This window comes from Cricetulus griseus, chromosome 4 (assembly GCF_003668045.3).
Source record: "Cricetulus griseus strain 17A/GY chromosome 4, alternate assembly CriGri-PICRH-1.0, whole genome shotgun sequence".
In the NCBI taxonomy this organism is placed as follows: domain Eukaryota; kingdom Metazoa; phylum Chordata; class Mammalia; order Rodentia; family Cricetidae; genus Cricetulus; species Cricetulus griseus.
In genome coordinates, this window is record NC_048597.1 from 166,616,791 (window position 1) to 166,633,078 (window position 16,288).

A 16,288-nucleotide genomic window follows, 5' to 3' on the forward strand; every position below is an offset into this window, starting at 1 on the left:
AATTTATTAAGTATATTTGTTTTCTAGAATTTTGATATCAACTGCTGTAGCCTGGCAATTGCAAAGCCTTTACTCTTTGTTTTGGCAGTACATGGGATTGAACCCAAAGCTTCATTCCAACTCTTGCAGTCTATCACAGAAAAACACCCCACAGCCCTTGGTACTTAAATATTAAGTTGCTCTGTATTAAGTACTGAATACTTATTAAAAGAATTCAGCATATTTCTATAGTGAGTAATCTGATTTAACTAAGAATTATATCTGAACCAGAGTGTCTCTAATTTGACCATAGTGTTTGTATTAATATTTCATTTTAGTGTTTGTATTAATATTTTAGTTTAAAAGCCACATTAGGGAACTGGGGAGATGGCTCATCCATTAAGATTATGTACTGTTCTTGCAGAAGACCTGGGTTGGAATCCTAGTACCCACTTCAAGCAGCTCACAACTGCCTGTAACTCCAGCTCCAGGAGAAATTGGATTACTCTGACTTTTTTGAGTACCTACGTTCATGCAGTGCACATACCGCCACCCCCCAATTTAAAATAAAAGTAAATCTTAAAAATTAGCTGGATGAATGAAATGGTAGATGCCTATTATTCCAGTACTAGGGTCGTGGAGGCAGGAGGATCAGAAGTTGAAGCTATACTTGGTTACATAGGGAATTCAAGTGTAGCCCAGGCTATGTGATACCCAGTTATAGGCAAACCTAAAACTTAAATAACTTATAACTTAAATTTTGATTGAATCACTAATAATATTGATTTTCTTAAAGTGTAGGCATTTGGGGGAGAACAGCCAGGACACTAATTTTTCAAGTTTGCTATGCAGGATTGCCTGAGCTATCCTCTGCTGCAAAACATACAGACCGTCTTTTTAGAGATTTATTTGAAGACTATGAGAGGTGGGTTCGTCCTGTGGAGCACCTGAGTGACAAAATAAAAATCAAGTTTGGCCTTGCAATATCTCAGTTAGTGGATGTGGTAAGTATGCATGCCATTACATGTTCCATTTCACACCCATTTCCCTAAATGTATGTCAGGCACCAGAGGTTACCAAGGTGAATAAACATAGCCCTTTGCCTCAAGGAGCTCTCCAGGGAACAAAGACTAGTATGCCACAGGCATAGCAATGCTCTGTTTATGTTGTTGTGTAGTTTAGAAATTGTTTTATCTCATTTAAGAATACTAGGTCTATTCTTAATTGGATTCAAAGATATTAAAACATCTTCCTTCCTTCCTTCCTTCCTTCCTTCCTTCCTTCCTTCCTTCCTTCCTTCCTCTCTCTCTCTCTCTCTTTCTCTCTCTCTCTCTCTCTCTCTCTCTCTCTCTCTCTCTCCCTCTTCTCTCCCCCCCCACCCCGTCTCTCTCTGTCTCTGTCTTTTGGTTTTTTGAGACAGGGTTTCTCTGTGTAACAGTCCCGGCTGACCTGGAACTCACTCTGTAGACCAGGCTGGCCTTGAACTCATAGTGCTGGGATTAAAGGCATGCACCAACACCATCTGGCTAACATTTTAAATTGAAGTTCCCCCCATGAATGGATGTAAGCATTCACTGGAAAGTTTGTGTAATAGTTCAAGAGTAGAGTCATAGATTATAAGGACCAGGATTATCTCAAGATGACACTTCAGATTTAATTGGGCTGGAGAGTGGGCTCAGTGGTTAAGAGCTCTGGCTGCTCTTGCAGAGTACCCATGTTGGCTTCCCAGCACCCACATGGTGTTTATTCACAACCATTGATAACTCCAGTTTCAGAAGATCTGATGCCCTCTTTTGACCACCACAGGTACCAGACACACACATAATACAAATACATACATGCAGGCAAAACAACACTTACACACATAAATAAAAATTCTTCTTCAGAGTTTTCTGTGTGTCATTCACCAGAATTTCTTCCTTTCTTTTTTGTGTTTTTTTGTTTGTTTGTTTGTTTGCTTGCTTTATTTTCAAGACAGGGTTTCTCCATGTAGTTCTGCTGTCCTGGAACTTACTCTGTAGACCAGGCTGGCCTCAAACTCACAGAGAATCTGTCTGTGCCTTTCAAGGGCTGGGATTAAAGGTGTGCACCACCAATGCCCTGCATCTTTGTGTCTGCTTTACAAACTTGGAATGTGTGGGCCTTTTTAAATTTTGTCTTATTTTTTAGATTTATTTTGTGTGTATGAGTGCTTGGCCTGCATTTCTGTCTGCGCACCTCGTGCATGGCTGGTGCCTAAGGAAGTGGTGAGCCTCCATGTTGGTGCTGGGAATCAAACCTGGGTCCTTTGCAAGAACAACAAGTGCTCTTAACCACTGAGCCAACTCTCTCCAACCCCTGGAATGTGTTTTTGATACAATTTAGCTGACTGATTTTTCTCCCTAGCTACATTAAAAATTCTCATATAATTTATTTGTATTTCTTTGGCAGAAAATTGTCTAGTTTTCTTCTAATGATGATATGTTTGTACACAAATGTCTGAATTCCTCCCTCCTTTAAGAAAGGCAAGTTGAGTACACAGCACATACCTTCACACCTGTTAGAGTGAAGTGAATAATGTTGTACTCTTAGCTTAGATGCTTTTAAATTTGAGGAAATATAGTAGTTGAGACAGACCATGCTTTAGGGTAGTTTACCCAAATTACAGAATGTTTTCAGGAATGGTATGAGATTTATGGTGTTTACTAGAGAATCAGATTAATCAGCAGAGTGTTCCTTCTATATGGAGAGGAGCATTTGTATTGAAATGTACATTTTTTTAAAGCTTAAGGACCACATTATTAGAAAGAAAACAGGGCAGGCAGGCAGGCAGGCTGGAATCTCAGCAGGTACAGCAAGGAGGGAGAGGGAGACTAAAGCCACTCCTTTTGAGTTAAGGTCAGCAGTGGCAGACTTCAAGCAGCTATAAAGAAAGTGGGCAGGGTCTTCAGAAAAACTGAGGAAGTTGGAGTGTCAGAGAAAGCACCCCTGGGGTTTTGGCTAATATTCAAAGAAGAACTAGAAAGGGGCAAAGTAGTTACCCTTTTTTGAGTTATATCTTGGCCTTAGCAGTGACAGGCAGTCAGCAACTGTCACAGTGTACAAACTCTTAAAGAGTTACTGCTGTATAACAGAAAGAACCAACCTTCTTTTTTTTTTTTTTTTTTTTTTTTTAAATAGGATGAGAAAAACCAGCTAATGACAACAAACGTCTGGTTGAAACAGGTGTGTATACTGTTCAAATATACTAATAGCTGGGCACCACTCTTTATTATAGGCCCTACAGTAAAAAGGAACCTGAGTATGGACTGTGAGGACTGTCAGGCTGCACAGATGAGAATAGGTGGAGTTATTGTGTTCATTATACATGCATGTATGTATATGTCTATATTTGTTTTGAACCATGTGTATGTATGTATGTATGTATGTATGTATGTATCTGTATTTGTTTTGAACAAGGGTTCTGTTATGTAACCAGGGCTGACCTTAACTTCTTCAATCTCCCATCTTCATCCTCCCAAGCTCTGGAATCACAGAGGGATGCCACTATGCCTGGCTTTAGTTGGTGTTTTTTGTGGGTCTGTATGTGCTAGGCACTGGGGAAACCGCAATGAATAGAACAGACAAAACTCATTCTCCAGGAACTTTGCTCTAAAGGGAAGAGAATGAGTGGCTATGTTTCATAGTACCTTAGAGACTGACAGTCTGAGAGAGGACCACAGTGGGAAAGGGGATGGGGAGAGTGTTGCGGTCTGAATTTGTAAGTGAAAAAAACCAACCGAACAAACAAACCGTAGAAACATGACTGAAAAGGCCAAGTTCATACAAAGTCTCAGGGGAAATGAAGCAAGCCTATGGATACCTAAGGGACAAGTGTGATCTGGGTAGAGGACCAGCAAGTAAAAGGTCCAGAGGCTGGATTGCATCTAGTAAGGAAACCGGTGTGGCTAAAGGTGTGTGAGCCATAGGGATGGGTATGGAGATGGTGTCAAAGGAGCAATGAGAAGCCAGTGGAATAGTAGCTTATAGGACCCTGCAAGGATTTGTACTTTTACTTCTTCTTTTTTAGTTATTTTAAAAGAGATTTGTTTTGTGTATGAGTGTTTAGTTTGCATGCATATAAATACACATGTACATGAAGAGCCCAAGGAGGCCAGAAGAAGGCACTGCATCCCCAGGAACTGGCGTTACAGAGGGTTGTAAGCTGCCATGAGGATGCTGAGAACTGAACCCTGGTCTAGTAAAGCTTCAAGTGCTCTTAACCACTGAGCCATCTGTCTAGCCCCAGGAGTTTGGCTTTTAGTTTGAGTGCAACAGGAATGCAACTAGTTATTGTTTATAATTATTAACTTGCTAACTGTACACATCATTGGGATTCGCTGATATGTTCATCCATACACACACCATGCATTAACCATGTCCCCCCATGCGTATGTTATCACCCTCCTCTTTCAGTGTCCCTCACATTCCCTAGTGATCTCTCTGTAATGAATTATTTTAATGTACAAAGGGCCTTTTAATTCTGGACCACCAGCTGCTGTTGAGTATTTCCCGTTGTTTACTCTTCTGTCTCTGATTATTTATACCTGCCTAGTAGAGAACCATGAATACATCAGCATGGGTCCTCGCCTGCGCCTCATCAGGACCCAGCTGGAGTCACTGCACAGAGGGGCCGGGTATTATTAGTTGAGAATTTTCTGAATTAGGGGCAGAAATGATTCATGTCTAAATGTTCTGGGTATGGCAAAAGTATAGTTTTAAATTATTGTTTATTGACTGAAATGGAGGTGAATTTCTCATTTTAAAGGAATGGATAGATGTAAAATTAAGATGGAATCCTGATGACTATGGTGGAATAAAAATGATACGTGTCCCTTCAGACTCTCTATGGATCCCAGACATCGTTTTGTTTGATAAGTAAGTTATATTCTGCATATTACTTTCAAAGTTTCCAAAAGAAAAATTGTATCACTACTAAGCACTAGTAATTTTGTTCTCTCATCTGCAAATTGTTTAGCTAGCAAATCAAATGACTTGAATTTGTGCTTATTTGTGTCACGGGTGCTATGGATCCTTTGTCTTTTTTTTTTTTGGTGTGTGTTTTTTGTTTTAATCATAAAAGTGTTGTCTGATTTCTGAATTAAGAAAAAAGGACTTGGCAAACAGAAAGGAATAAGGAAGAGTGGGGAGAGAGGTCACGCTTGTGATTAACTTACATGTGCAGGAAACTTATATGGGCGTGGCAGTGTGTTCACTGCAGGGGGTGCCACCCATCTTACATGGACCTAAGGTGGTTACACTTTGCTACAATCACAGAGCTCTCATGTGGCAGAGTAAGGTTTCACCCCAAGACACTGTGACATCCCCACTTATCTCCTTATTCAAGTCAGACTTCCACGTTTGGGGGTACTTGTTTTTTAGTTGAGGTTACAATTTATGTTCAACACTGTCTTCTAATATTTCCTAAGTATGTGGTCATGACAACACAATATTGCCATTTTTCCATGGTGAAGAGTTTAGGGTTAATTTTTAACACATGTATGGACAGCCTATCTCAGTGTGTTTTGAGTGTAATTGTTGGTACCAGCTGCATTTTCCCTACCCAGGGCTATCTCAGACTAAATGTGAAAGTTTGCATTATGCCAAGCACCCTCTCTTATTTGCACAATGGCTTTTAAGCAAATGCTATGCAAAAAACGATCTTTTGAAACCTTTTACTCTGTGTTCCTCCATATGAAAGCTTTTAAGGTGGTAACACGCGGCAGCTCCCTTCACATCACCTTCCTCTCAGTAACTGGAAGCACTCTGTCCTATTTGCAAAAAGGCTTTGGCATAAGGACAGAGCAAATGCTGTGCAAAAATGATCTTTCAAAACTCTTTACATCCGTGTTCCTCAATATGGAAGGATAAAGAAAGCTTATAAGGTAGCACGGGCCAGCTTCCTGAGAGCATTGGCTGCTCTCTGTAATTGAAAACATTTTATACTAAACATAGATAGATTATGCAGTACTGTGCAAAAAACCACATGAACCTCAAGATACAGAACAGGACTGCTGTGAGGGAAGCCAGTGCTGGGGCTTCTTCCTGTAGCTGTGCCTCTGTAGCCCAGGAGGGTCCAGGTATGCCTTGCCTGGTGCAACTTTTCCTCTTAGGGTAGAAAGCATCTGTTATTTAGGTGGAGGAAGACGTCTGGGGATATAGTTTCAGGCTTTGCCTCTCTGCATGCACAGTATATAAACAGCCTGATTCTATATGTATGCCAAGTGAGGTTTTTTTCAGCTATAAAATCTCAACATTTTGAGAAACATGGATTTGGCTATCTCACAATACAAAGGGGAGAGTAGGTTCAGTTCCAGAAGAATCATACTCATCAGGAAGATGTCTAGAGAGCATGGCCCCATGGGATGAGCAGGCATTTGGGCAGATAGTAATTTCAAACTTACTTCATGCTATTACCTGCGGGTTCCTTTTATATTAGACTTATAAAATGTGTGCTTGGGTTGTTTCATTTCGACACCATTATTGTGTGTGTGTGTTTTTGTTTTTGTTTTTTAGTGCAGATGGACGTTTTGAAGGGGCCACTACGAAAACAATTGTCAGGTACAATGGCACCGTCACTTGGACACAACCAGCAAACTACAAAAGTTCTTGTACTATAGATGTCACATTTTTCCCATTTGATCTCCAAAATTGTTCCATGAAATTTGGCTCTTGGACATACGATGGATCCCAGGTTGATATAATCCTAGAGGACCAAGATGTAGACAGAACAGACTTTTTTGACAATGGAGAATGGGAAATCATGAGTGCAATGGGGAGCAAAGGAAACAGAACTGACAGCTGCTGCTGGTACCCATACATCACGTACTCCTTTGTCATTAAGCGGCTGCCTCTCTTTTATACCTTATTTCTTATTATACCCTGCATCGGGCTCTCATTTCTGACTGTGGTTGTCTTCTATCTCCCTTCAAATGAAGGTGAAAAGATCAGCCTGTGCACTTCAGTACTTGTCTCTCTGACTGTCTTCCTTCTGGTTATTGAAGAGATCATACCCTCATCTTCCAAAGTCATACCTCTGATTGGAGAGTACTTGGTGTTTACCATGATTTTCGTGACACTATCCATTATGGTGACTGTCTTTGCCATCAACATCCACCATCGCTCTTCCTCAACGCACAATGCTATGGCCCCTTGGGTTCATAAGATATTTCTCCACAAGCTTCCCAAACTGCTTTGCATGAGAAGTCATGTAGATAGGTACTTCACTCAGAGAGAAGAAACTGAGGATGGTGGCGGACCTAAGTCTAGGAACACTTTGGAGGCTGCGCTCGATTGTATCCGCTACATCACGAGGCATGTCATGAAGGAGAATGATGTCCGTGAGGTCTGTGGCGAGTATTGAATTTGTTTCCATGCAAACCCCTGCAAAATGGGGCATCTACACAAATCCAACCTTTGCATTTCTCCAGAGCATCTTGAATGACTCTGAAGAAAATTTAGCAGTATGCGTTTGAAGAGATAATAATAATATTGCCGTAGTTTTGGACTCCAGAATGATTTACTGATTTAGGTTTATCTTTAGTAACTCTGTTTCTGAATTTTGGCATTATAATTTATCAAAAGTTAATTTTTTGAAGAGTTAGCCTAAGGTAGGCTTTGTAAGTGCAGCCAAGATACTTTTCTAGAGAAACATCTTTTTGTGGCTCAGTTACAAAAGAATATTAGTAAAATTGAAAGGAACAAGGTGCATACATATAATCCTGCCATTTAGGGGCTGAGGCAGGAGGATTGAGAAAGTGTCTCTTGGGCCACTTGTCAAGTTCAAGGTCAGCCTGGACTACATAGGGAGAATAGTCTCATAAAAGCAAAATGACATAAAACATAAAAATAAAGAAAAGCAGTTAGGTGTTGTCATGTGTTATGTTTATACATTAAGGTTTTCATGTGAAGGAGTAGTACCTAATGTGCTTAAAACAAAATTTGTTTAAAGCCTTACAGAAAAGTTTGGTTGACTTGTAAAGGTTAATTGATATTTGAAATGCAAATATTGGACATGTGTTTTATCAATTGATAGTGTTGGACTGTTTTTTTTTTCAAAAATTCAAATTTTCAATTGTATTTTTCCTTATTTCTATTGTATAATAGTTTTAAAGTTATGACTATTAATATTTTATAACTGAATTTACACTTAATGGTCTCATTAAGGCTATGCAAATTCTACCTTATATTAATCATTTTTTCAGATTTATTTATTTCATCTTATGTGTTTGAATGTTTTGCCTGTCTGTGTGTGTGTGCATCCCATGTGTACTGGGGCCTGAGGAAGTCTGAAGAGGGCTTCGGAGCCCTAGAACTGGACTTACGGATGGTCGTGAGCTGTTGTGTGGGCTCTGGGAACTGAACCCTGGTCTATAAGTGTTCCTAACTGCTGAGTCATCGCTCTAGCTCCAAGATTCTAGTTTCTAAAGTTTTTAAATGGGGAGCATTTTCTATCAGGTGTGAGTAGTAGATGAAATTAATCTGATAAAATAACTGGTTTTTACTACTGTTCTTACTAGGGTCTGAACTCAGGATTGCCTCTCTCTCTCTTTCTCTCTCTCTCTGTCTTCTCCCTGAGCTTCCCTTGCCCTAACAGCCTTTGTTCCCTCCCTCCATCCTTTTCTCTCTTCCTTCTTTCTTTTCTCCCCTCCTCTCCCTCCCTCCCCTCCTCCTTTCTTCCTTCCTGTTTTTTTGAGACGAGGTGTCTGGCTAGCCTGGACTTGCTGTGTAGACCAGGCTGGCTTCAAACTCACAGAAACCACCTTTTGGGATTAAAGGTGTGTACCGCCTTGATGACCGCGTCCCCTACCCCCACCTCCACCACACACACTCTTTTAAGACAGGGTTTCACTGTGTAGCTCAGGTTAGCCTTGAATCCTTTTACTTTGGCCTGCTGAATGCTGGGATTACAGCAAACATCACAATGTCTGGGTTACAACTATGAATCAACTTTTTGTTACTGTTTTGAGATGTGATCCCACTCTGTTGATCAGGCCTTGAACTTCAGATCCCCCTGCTTCAGTCTTCAAGTAGCTGGTACCACATGCATGGGCCACGATACCCTAGTTTACTTCTAACAAACGAATGCTTGTTGATTGTAGTATATGGTGGTAGTGTAATTAAAATTATCATTATAAGGGTTGAAGCTATTAGTGGAATATTAAAAGGTAAGAATATTTATTAGCTAATGATTTACACGAGTTGAATTTAATACATTATACTAGTCTATCTTAGAGACCTGGGCACAGGATCACTTAACACTTTGGAGACACCAAATGATTATCTTCTGATTCATTTTTATCTTAAAGTATGTCTACGGCTTTGATATTTGTAACTAATGTTTGTTTGTTTGTTTTTTAACAGGTTGTCGAAGATTGGAAATTCATAGCGCAAGTTCTTGATCGGATGTTCCTGTGGACTTTTCTTCTGGTTTCAGTCATTGGGACGCTAGGGCTTTTTGTTCCTGTTATTTATAAATGGGCCAATATAGTAGTCCCGGTTCACATCGGAAATACAGTTAAGTGAAATCAAGCAATTACTATGAATTTAGTTAGCAACTGTGCGTCTCTTAGGACATGTATACAGTTAAGAAAATGTGAAATTATTTGCGATTTGATGTAGGCTGTAACAGATTAGTAATTTCTAACTTGGCTTAATGTTGTCCGTTAGAACTGAAGAGATAACTCCAACAGAACATTGTCCAGCTGCACTGGTGAGAGCCTACTAACTTGGAATCAGTGATGAAGTTCATCTTGGAGTGCTGGAAAATGCAGTTGTATTTGAAGACCATTTAAAACTTTTACCAAAGCTACTGAAGACATATATTTGTGTGGTTTTAGATTTTCAGATGCCCAGACTGGCCCCACACTCCTGGACTCAAGTGACCCTTCTGTCTCAGCCTCCTGAGTAGCTGGGATTACCGGTGTGTTCCAACAGGACCAGCTATTATATATAGTTTAAAATGTTCTCTGTCCTGTATTTATGGATGTGCAATAATCATACTTCTATATGAAGTAAGCCAATTACTTGGTTTAGTAATTACTTAATGTCATAGTTAACGTTCTATTGCTGTGAAGAGACACTGTGACCACAGCAACTTTGTTCTAAGATTGATTGATTGATTTGATGTATATGAGTACTTTTTGGCATGTACCACTTTATGCCAAAAGAGAGCATCAGATCCCACTGTAGATGGTTGTGAGCCACCATGTGGTTGCTGGGAATTGGATTCAGGGCCTCTAGCAGAGCAACCAGTGCTCTTAACTGATGAGCCATCTCTCCAGCCCTGACAGCAACTCTTTATAAAGAAAAACATTGAATTGGGGCTGGTTTACAGCTCAGAGATTTACTCCATTATCATCACGGCGGGAAGCATGGCAGCATGCAGGTAGACATGGTGCTGGAGAAGGAGCTCAGAGTTCTGGATCAGCTGGCATTAAGAGTGAGCTACTGGGCCTAGCTGAGCTTCTGAAACCTCAGAGCCTACGTCCAGTGACACACTTCCTCCAACAGGGCCACACCTCCCAATAGTGCCACTCCCTAGTGATCAAACATTTGAATCTATAAGTCTATGGGAGATATTACTAATCAAAACACCATACTTAATATGATGCGATTCTTTTTTTGTTTTGTTTTTTTCAAGACAGGGTTTTTCTGTGTAAGAGCTCTGGCTGTCCTGGAACTTGCTTTGTTGACCAGGCTGGCCTTGAACTCACAGAGATCCGCCTGCCTCTACTTTCCTCCCAAGTTCTGGTAGTAAAAATGGGCACCACCACTGCCTGGCTCTTTACCAAGTTTTTTTTTTTTTAATAAGCAAAAAATGGTGACTAAAAACTCCTTAAGCCCATTTTATTCTTTAGATGCTTATATGGAATGGCTTTTGTGTTAAGTAATTTTACAGCTATCTTCCATTTTAAACATACAACCTGTAACCCCTGCAGATGTACAATGGCATATCCTTCGTAATGACTTCAGTCCCCTCAGCCACATTCTTTGGTTAATTAGAGCTATTTAGGTACATAGTTTATCCCCGACCTCAGAATAAGGCACTGCAGTTACATAGATCCCATCTCAAAATGGGATGATGGCATGTCTCTGTTTTGATAATTCTGTGGAAGAACAATCTTCCAAGCTTAAAGGTGTATTCTGAGCTGGATACAGTGTCTCATACCTGTCATCTGTACTTTCAGGAGGCAGAGGCAGGGGAATTGCTGTGAGTTCTAGGTCAGCCTGGGTTACATTATGAGACACTGTCTCAAAAGTTAACCAAACAAAAATTGCTCTTCTGAGTTGAGGTAAGTACATTGTCATATCTTATAATGTTTCAAATACCTTTCACCTCAACAATTATAATCATAAAATCTTAGAGCTAAAAATGCTTTAGATATAATCTCATTTTAAGCCTATTACCAGGTATGACATCAGTCAGTACAGTATACTGTATCATGATTAAGTTCATCCAAAGTGGCCCAACTCACCTAGAACCCAAATCCTTGTATTTGATCTAGAACTCTTAGCTGTTGAGTTAGCAAAAATCCTCATTTATTGATAATATATGAACTGCTTAAATTCAAGTAAGCGCTCTCTAGAGGGCAGGACGAACCCTGTCGAGTTTGCATTTTCTAATATGAGAGTGAGTGAAAGCCTGACCTCTAGTTTAGATAGATGTCCCCAGGCTCATCTGTTGAAAGCTTGGTCATGGTGCTTTTGGGAGGCCATGGGATCTTCAGGAGTAGGCTCTAGCAGAAGGATGTTAGGGTTCTAGGGTGGATCCTTGAGAAGGGTATTGGGAACCTATCCCTTCCTTTTGCTTCTCAGCCACCATGAGGTGGACAGTGTTGCTCCTCTGTGTGTTCCCCAGCATTATACACTGTTGCCCCTGACCTCAAAGCAGTGACTACCCAGTCATGGCCTCTGAAGCCATGAGCTACAGCTGAGTTTTCTCTTGGTTATCTCAAGTAATTTACTGTAGAATAGACAGCTAATAGGATATTAGTACCCCACAGTGGAATCTGTTGTGTGACTTTTCCTGGGGAGTCTACTTCTAATCACCTGGGAATAGAACAAAGAAACTATTCTGCCTGAATCCAGCTTGGAGAACCAATGAGTTTACTGTTTTCTACTCATAGGAATGTGGGGGAGGGGTTTCTTACAGGACCATAGGTGACCTGGGAGGCTGCATCATGGAAATCCCACCCTAGCCTGGGTAGCAGCTAATAAAAGCTGTATTGCTGGGGTTCCCTGTGCAACTTACAGGTAACAACAGTGTGAAGATTCCTCTTCCCAGGCAATTGTTTGCTGTTTTTATAAACCTGGGAATGAGCCTTGGAGTCTGCTAAGTCTTTTGTGAGTTTCATAAATTGGGTGAGTGTCTTATCGCCTCTCCAGAAGGTAATGTTTCAATTTGATTGAGAAAGCCACACAACAGGATAGTTACTGTGACCACAACTGATGGTGTAGCTCTGAAGTCTTTGAAATTGATTTGTAGAAGGAATCTGGAAAAGTGTGAAGAACCAGGTTAGAGAAAGCCTAGGATGTGTAAATATGCGTTAACAGGAGCTTCTGTGAGGAATCAAGGCCAGACATCCCAGGCTACTACCAATGCTGTGGTCACCCTCTAGAACTTGAGGGTAAGACCCTATTTCTGAAACACCACATACTTGAGTCATAGATCGTGCAAAAATCAGGCTGGTGCCCACTTGGAAACTTCATCCTTACTGTCTAGATTTCATAGTGCCGGAAGGTGCTAAGCAGGGGAGAAAAGTTAGTTGTCAGTCTTAGCTGGCTGTGAGCCTAATGAGCTACAATAATGAGTGTAAGACACATCCTCTGGCCCAGGAGTATACAAACATCATGGGAGTATCCAACCCCTTTTGACTGAATTTAAATTTTGCTCCACAAGATAAAACCGATACCTGCCATTACCGGCAGACCAAGACTATAGTAGACAGGTCATAGGCAGGTCATAGGCTCTAGCGAAGAACCTATTACGATGACTCTGCTATATGGACATAATAGTAAACTGACACCTAACTACTCATCCTTATACCCATAGATTAACGTATCTCTCAGCTCTTATCAAGGAAGCTTCTATGTGTGGTAGATGGTAACTAACACTTGGCCATGGTGTAGAGAATAAGAGACTGTAGACTGCTCTGGTCTAAGTGGGCCCATGGCTTGGGATCACTTCAGAAGAGGGGTGGAAAAAGTGGAAGATCCAGAGAATGACAACAAGGAAAGTTTCTCCTGAAGGCAGCAGGCAGCTGCATGTATGAGCTCACAGCATTTATGCTAGCATGCACAAGACCTGTGCAAGTCCAAGACACATCAAATCTAATTATGAAAAGGGATAAAGAGCATGAAGTCCCTCCCACTTGTAGCTGAGTTACTGTTGGCAGCTGTTAGTTGCTGGTAGGAGAGTCCTAGTTCTCTAAGAGTGTAGCTCCCGTTGAGTTGACCACACTCCAGTGGGAGGTCACATCTCCCAAGAAAGCTTGGGCAACACAAATTGGCATATATATATATATATATATATATATATATATATATATATATATATAATTTTTATTATTTTTTAAAAGGACACAAAGCTGAGTGTGTCAGGAAGGGAGGATGGATCTGGGAAGAGTTAGAAGAGGGGTGAAAATGATCAAAATGTGTATGAAATTCTCATAGAATGAATAAAATATATTTAAAAAGCAAAGCCAGCCAGACATTGGTGGTGCACGCCTTTAATCCCAGCACTCAGGAGGCAGAGGCAGGCGGATCTCTGTGAGTTCAAGGCTAGCCTGGTCTACAGAGTGAGTTCTAGGACAACCTCCAAAGCAATACAGAGAAACCCTGTCTTGAAATAAATAAATAAATAAATAAATAAATAAATAAATAAATAAAAGCAAAGCTGAGTACTTGGCATCAGGATAATAGAATTCCTTGAAGGCACCTCAAGAATTGTTCAGACTACCAACACAGAGGACTCAGACATTTATCTTAAGGACACCCAGGGCAGCCTCCTTCCACAGGGCCATCTGGAAAATGTCCTGAAATTCCTTCCTCATACTCAGACATAAGATGAATACAGCTGCAGTTTGGCTTGTGCTGGTGGCAGACCTTGGCATCATCTACATCATGTTGGTTTTACAGACATTCAAAATGCAAGAGTTGTGGAGTCATGGAGAGTTCCACAAAGAGATGAGAAGTCAGCTTGGGATGTCAATCACTGTGTGGCAGAGTTGGAGTCCCCGTCAGCAGCTCTCAAGCTGGCAATGTGTTGGAAACATGAGAGTGAAGCAGAACCCATACTGGCGACCCCAGCAAGAAGTGATAGAATACAGCCAGCCCCAGAGTGTGGGCACATGGGCTGCAGTCAGCGAGTCTGTCGGAGCAGGACTGCCTGAGCCCTTGGGATTTCATACTCTGCCACTGTGTGTGCCAGATGCCAGATGTGCGGATATAGGGTTTAATGTTTGCCCTGCTTCCTTTTAGTCTGTCTTTGATCTGGTCCTTTCTACTCATCTACTCCTCCTTTGTGGATCAGGAGTGTTAGCCTTGTGTCACTGTATCCTAAACATAAGTAATCTTTTTACTTTTTACAGCTTCTCAACTGGGTTTTCCATGGGTCTCAAAGAATACACTTGACACGGACTGGTGAATGATTTTGAAGCAGTTAAGACTTTGGGAACTCTTGCAGAAACTAATAATGAAATGGGCATAAGCCTTTGGGTGCAGGGGCAGAATGTCACACTCTGACATTAAGTGCCAAAGGCCAGTGTACTAAAGGCTCGGTCACCAGCCTGCTACTTGGAGGAGATGGAACTGTTTCAAGGGGAGGAGTCTGGTTGTTGGGAGTGTGTCTGTCACAGAAAGCAGGGAGCCCAGCTCCTTCCCCAGGCTCTTTGCTTCCAGGCTGCTTTTAGGTGAATGCCTTTGATAAGCCATAAGCGTCTCACCATGATGTGTTCTCTTAACAAAGCCCCAAAGCAACAGGCCAAGTAAGTGTCTGTGCACTGAAACCCTGACTCCAAATAAATGGTTCCTCTTTTCTTTTTTCCCAAGACAGGGTTTTCTGTGTAGCCCTGGCTGTCCTGAAACTCGCTTTGTAGACCAGTCTGGCCTCGAACTCACAGAGATCCACCTGCCTCTGCCTCCGGAGTGCTGGGATCAAAGGTGTGCACCACACCACTCAGCTATGTTTCCTCTTTTAAAGTTGATTATCTCAGGCATTTTGTTATAGTGAGGGAACAGTAATAAAATCTGGTTTGATGTAAATTGCTTGTTGGCTATCTTAGTTTGTATAGATCGCTCATCTCTTATATCTCCATTAGTTAAGATATTTTTAGGTCAACAAATTTCATAGAACTCTTCCTTTTGACTTATTGAAATATGAGCCACAGTGAATTGCAATGGTCAGGTTTTATTTTGCATAGAGAAACAACACAACTAGTGAGAATACTCAAATGGTTCCTGTGAATTATCTCTATCGGTTGTGGTACAGGTTCAGAAGTGTAATATGGGAAATTCAGTTTGTTCAAATCAGCTCCTTAAGCAGAACCAATTCCAATGATGTCCTACTCCAATTTGGGCATCCCCACTGCTGTGGTGGGAGGCTTGTTATTGGCATCCGAAGGGCTGCTGAGGTTTCCTGTGTCTCACTTCCCAACAGCATTCTAGAGCTCAAAGCCTTGTGCTAAGATGGTGAAGCCCTGCTCTGATGGCTCCTCCTGTGGTCTGGGTGACTCCCTACAGCACACATGTGAGCCTCCCATGCTTGGGAGATTATTAGGTCCTGGGGTCATGCCCCTATGAATGGAATTAGTGCTCTTGTCAAAGACTCCGGGAAGACCAGCCCTTCCAGCCACTTGAAGACATACTGGAAGGTATGTTTTCTGAGGAAGACTTCTCCCCAGACAGTCTTGCTGGTGCCTTGATCTTAGACTTCTAAGGCTTCTAGACTGTAAGAAATAACCTTGAATCTAAGCTGTCCAGTTTAGGGATTTTTGTTGTTTTGAGATAATGTTTCACTATGCAGCTCTGACTGGTTGGGAACTCACTATCTAGACCACAGTGGCCTCAAATTCACAGAGATCCCACCTGCCTCTGTCTCTGCTTCCTGAGGGCTGAGGTTAAAGCCATGCAGGACTGTACAGGATGTTTTCCTAAATTAGCAATTTGAACAGACGAAAGTGGTTTATTAACAGTGAGTGTGAGAGCAGGTGTAATTTCTCAGGGTATGATAATGTGCGATTTAACAGCAACACAAATACTGAAACGGAAGACTTGCCCTTGGGCTTTGGAA

General features: G+C 41.3%; 1 protein-coding gene across 1 annotated transcript; it reads left to right on the plus strand.

Annotated features, from left to right (window-relative positions):
* The first annotated feature begins 833 nt into the window (after window positions 1-833).
* Chrna5 (cholinergic receptor nicotinic alpha 5 subunit) lies at window positions 834-9,522 on the plus strand. Its single transcript, XM_027415048.2, has 5 exons — window positions 834-983; window positions 3,139-3,183; window positions 4,766-4,875; window positions 6,514-7,342; window positions 9,361-9,522. Exons 2-5 carry the CDS (start codon window positions 3,157-3,159, stop codon window positions 9,520-9,522), a joined length of 1,128 nt encoding a protein of 375 aa, XP_027270849.1. The 5' UTR covers window positions 834-983; window positions 3,139-3,156.
* The last annotated feature ends 6,766 nt before the right edge of the window (window positions 9,523-16,288 follow it).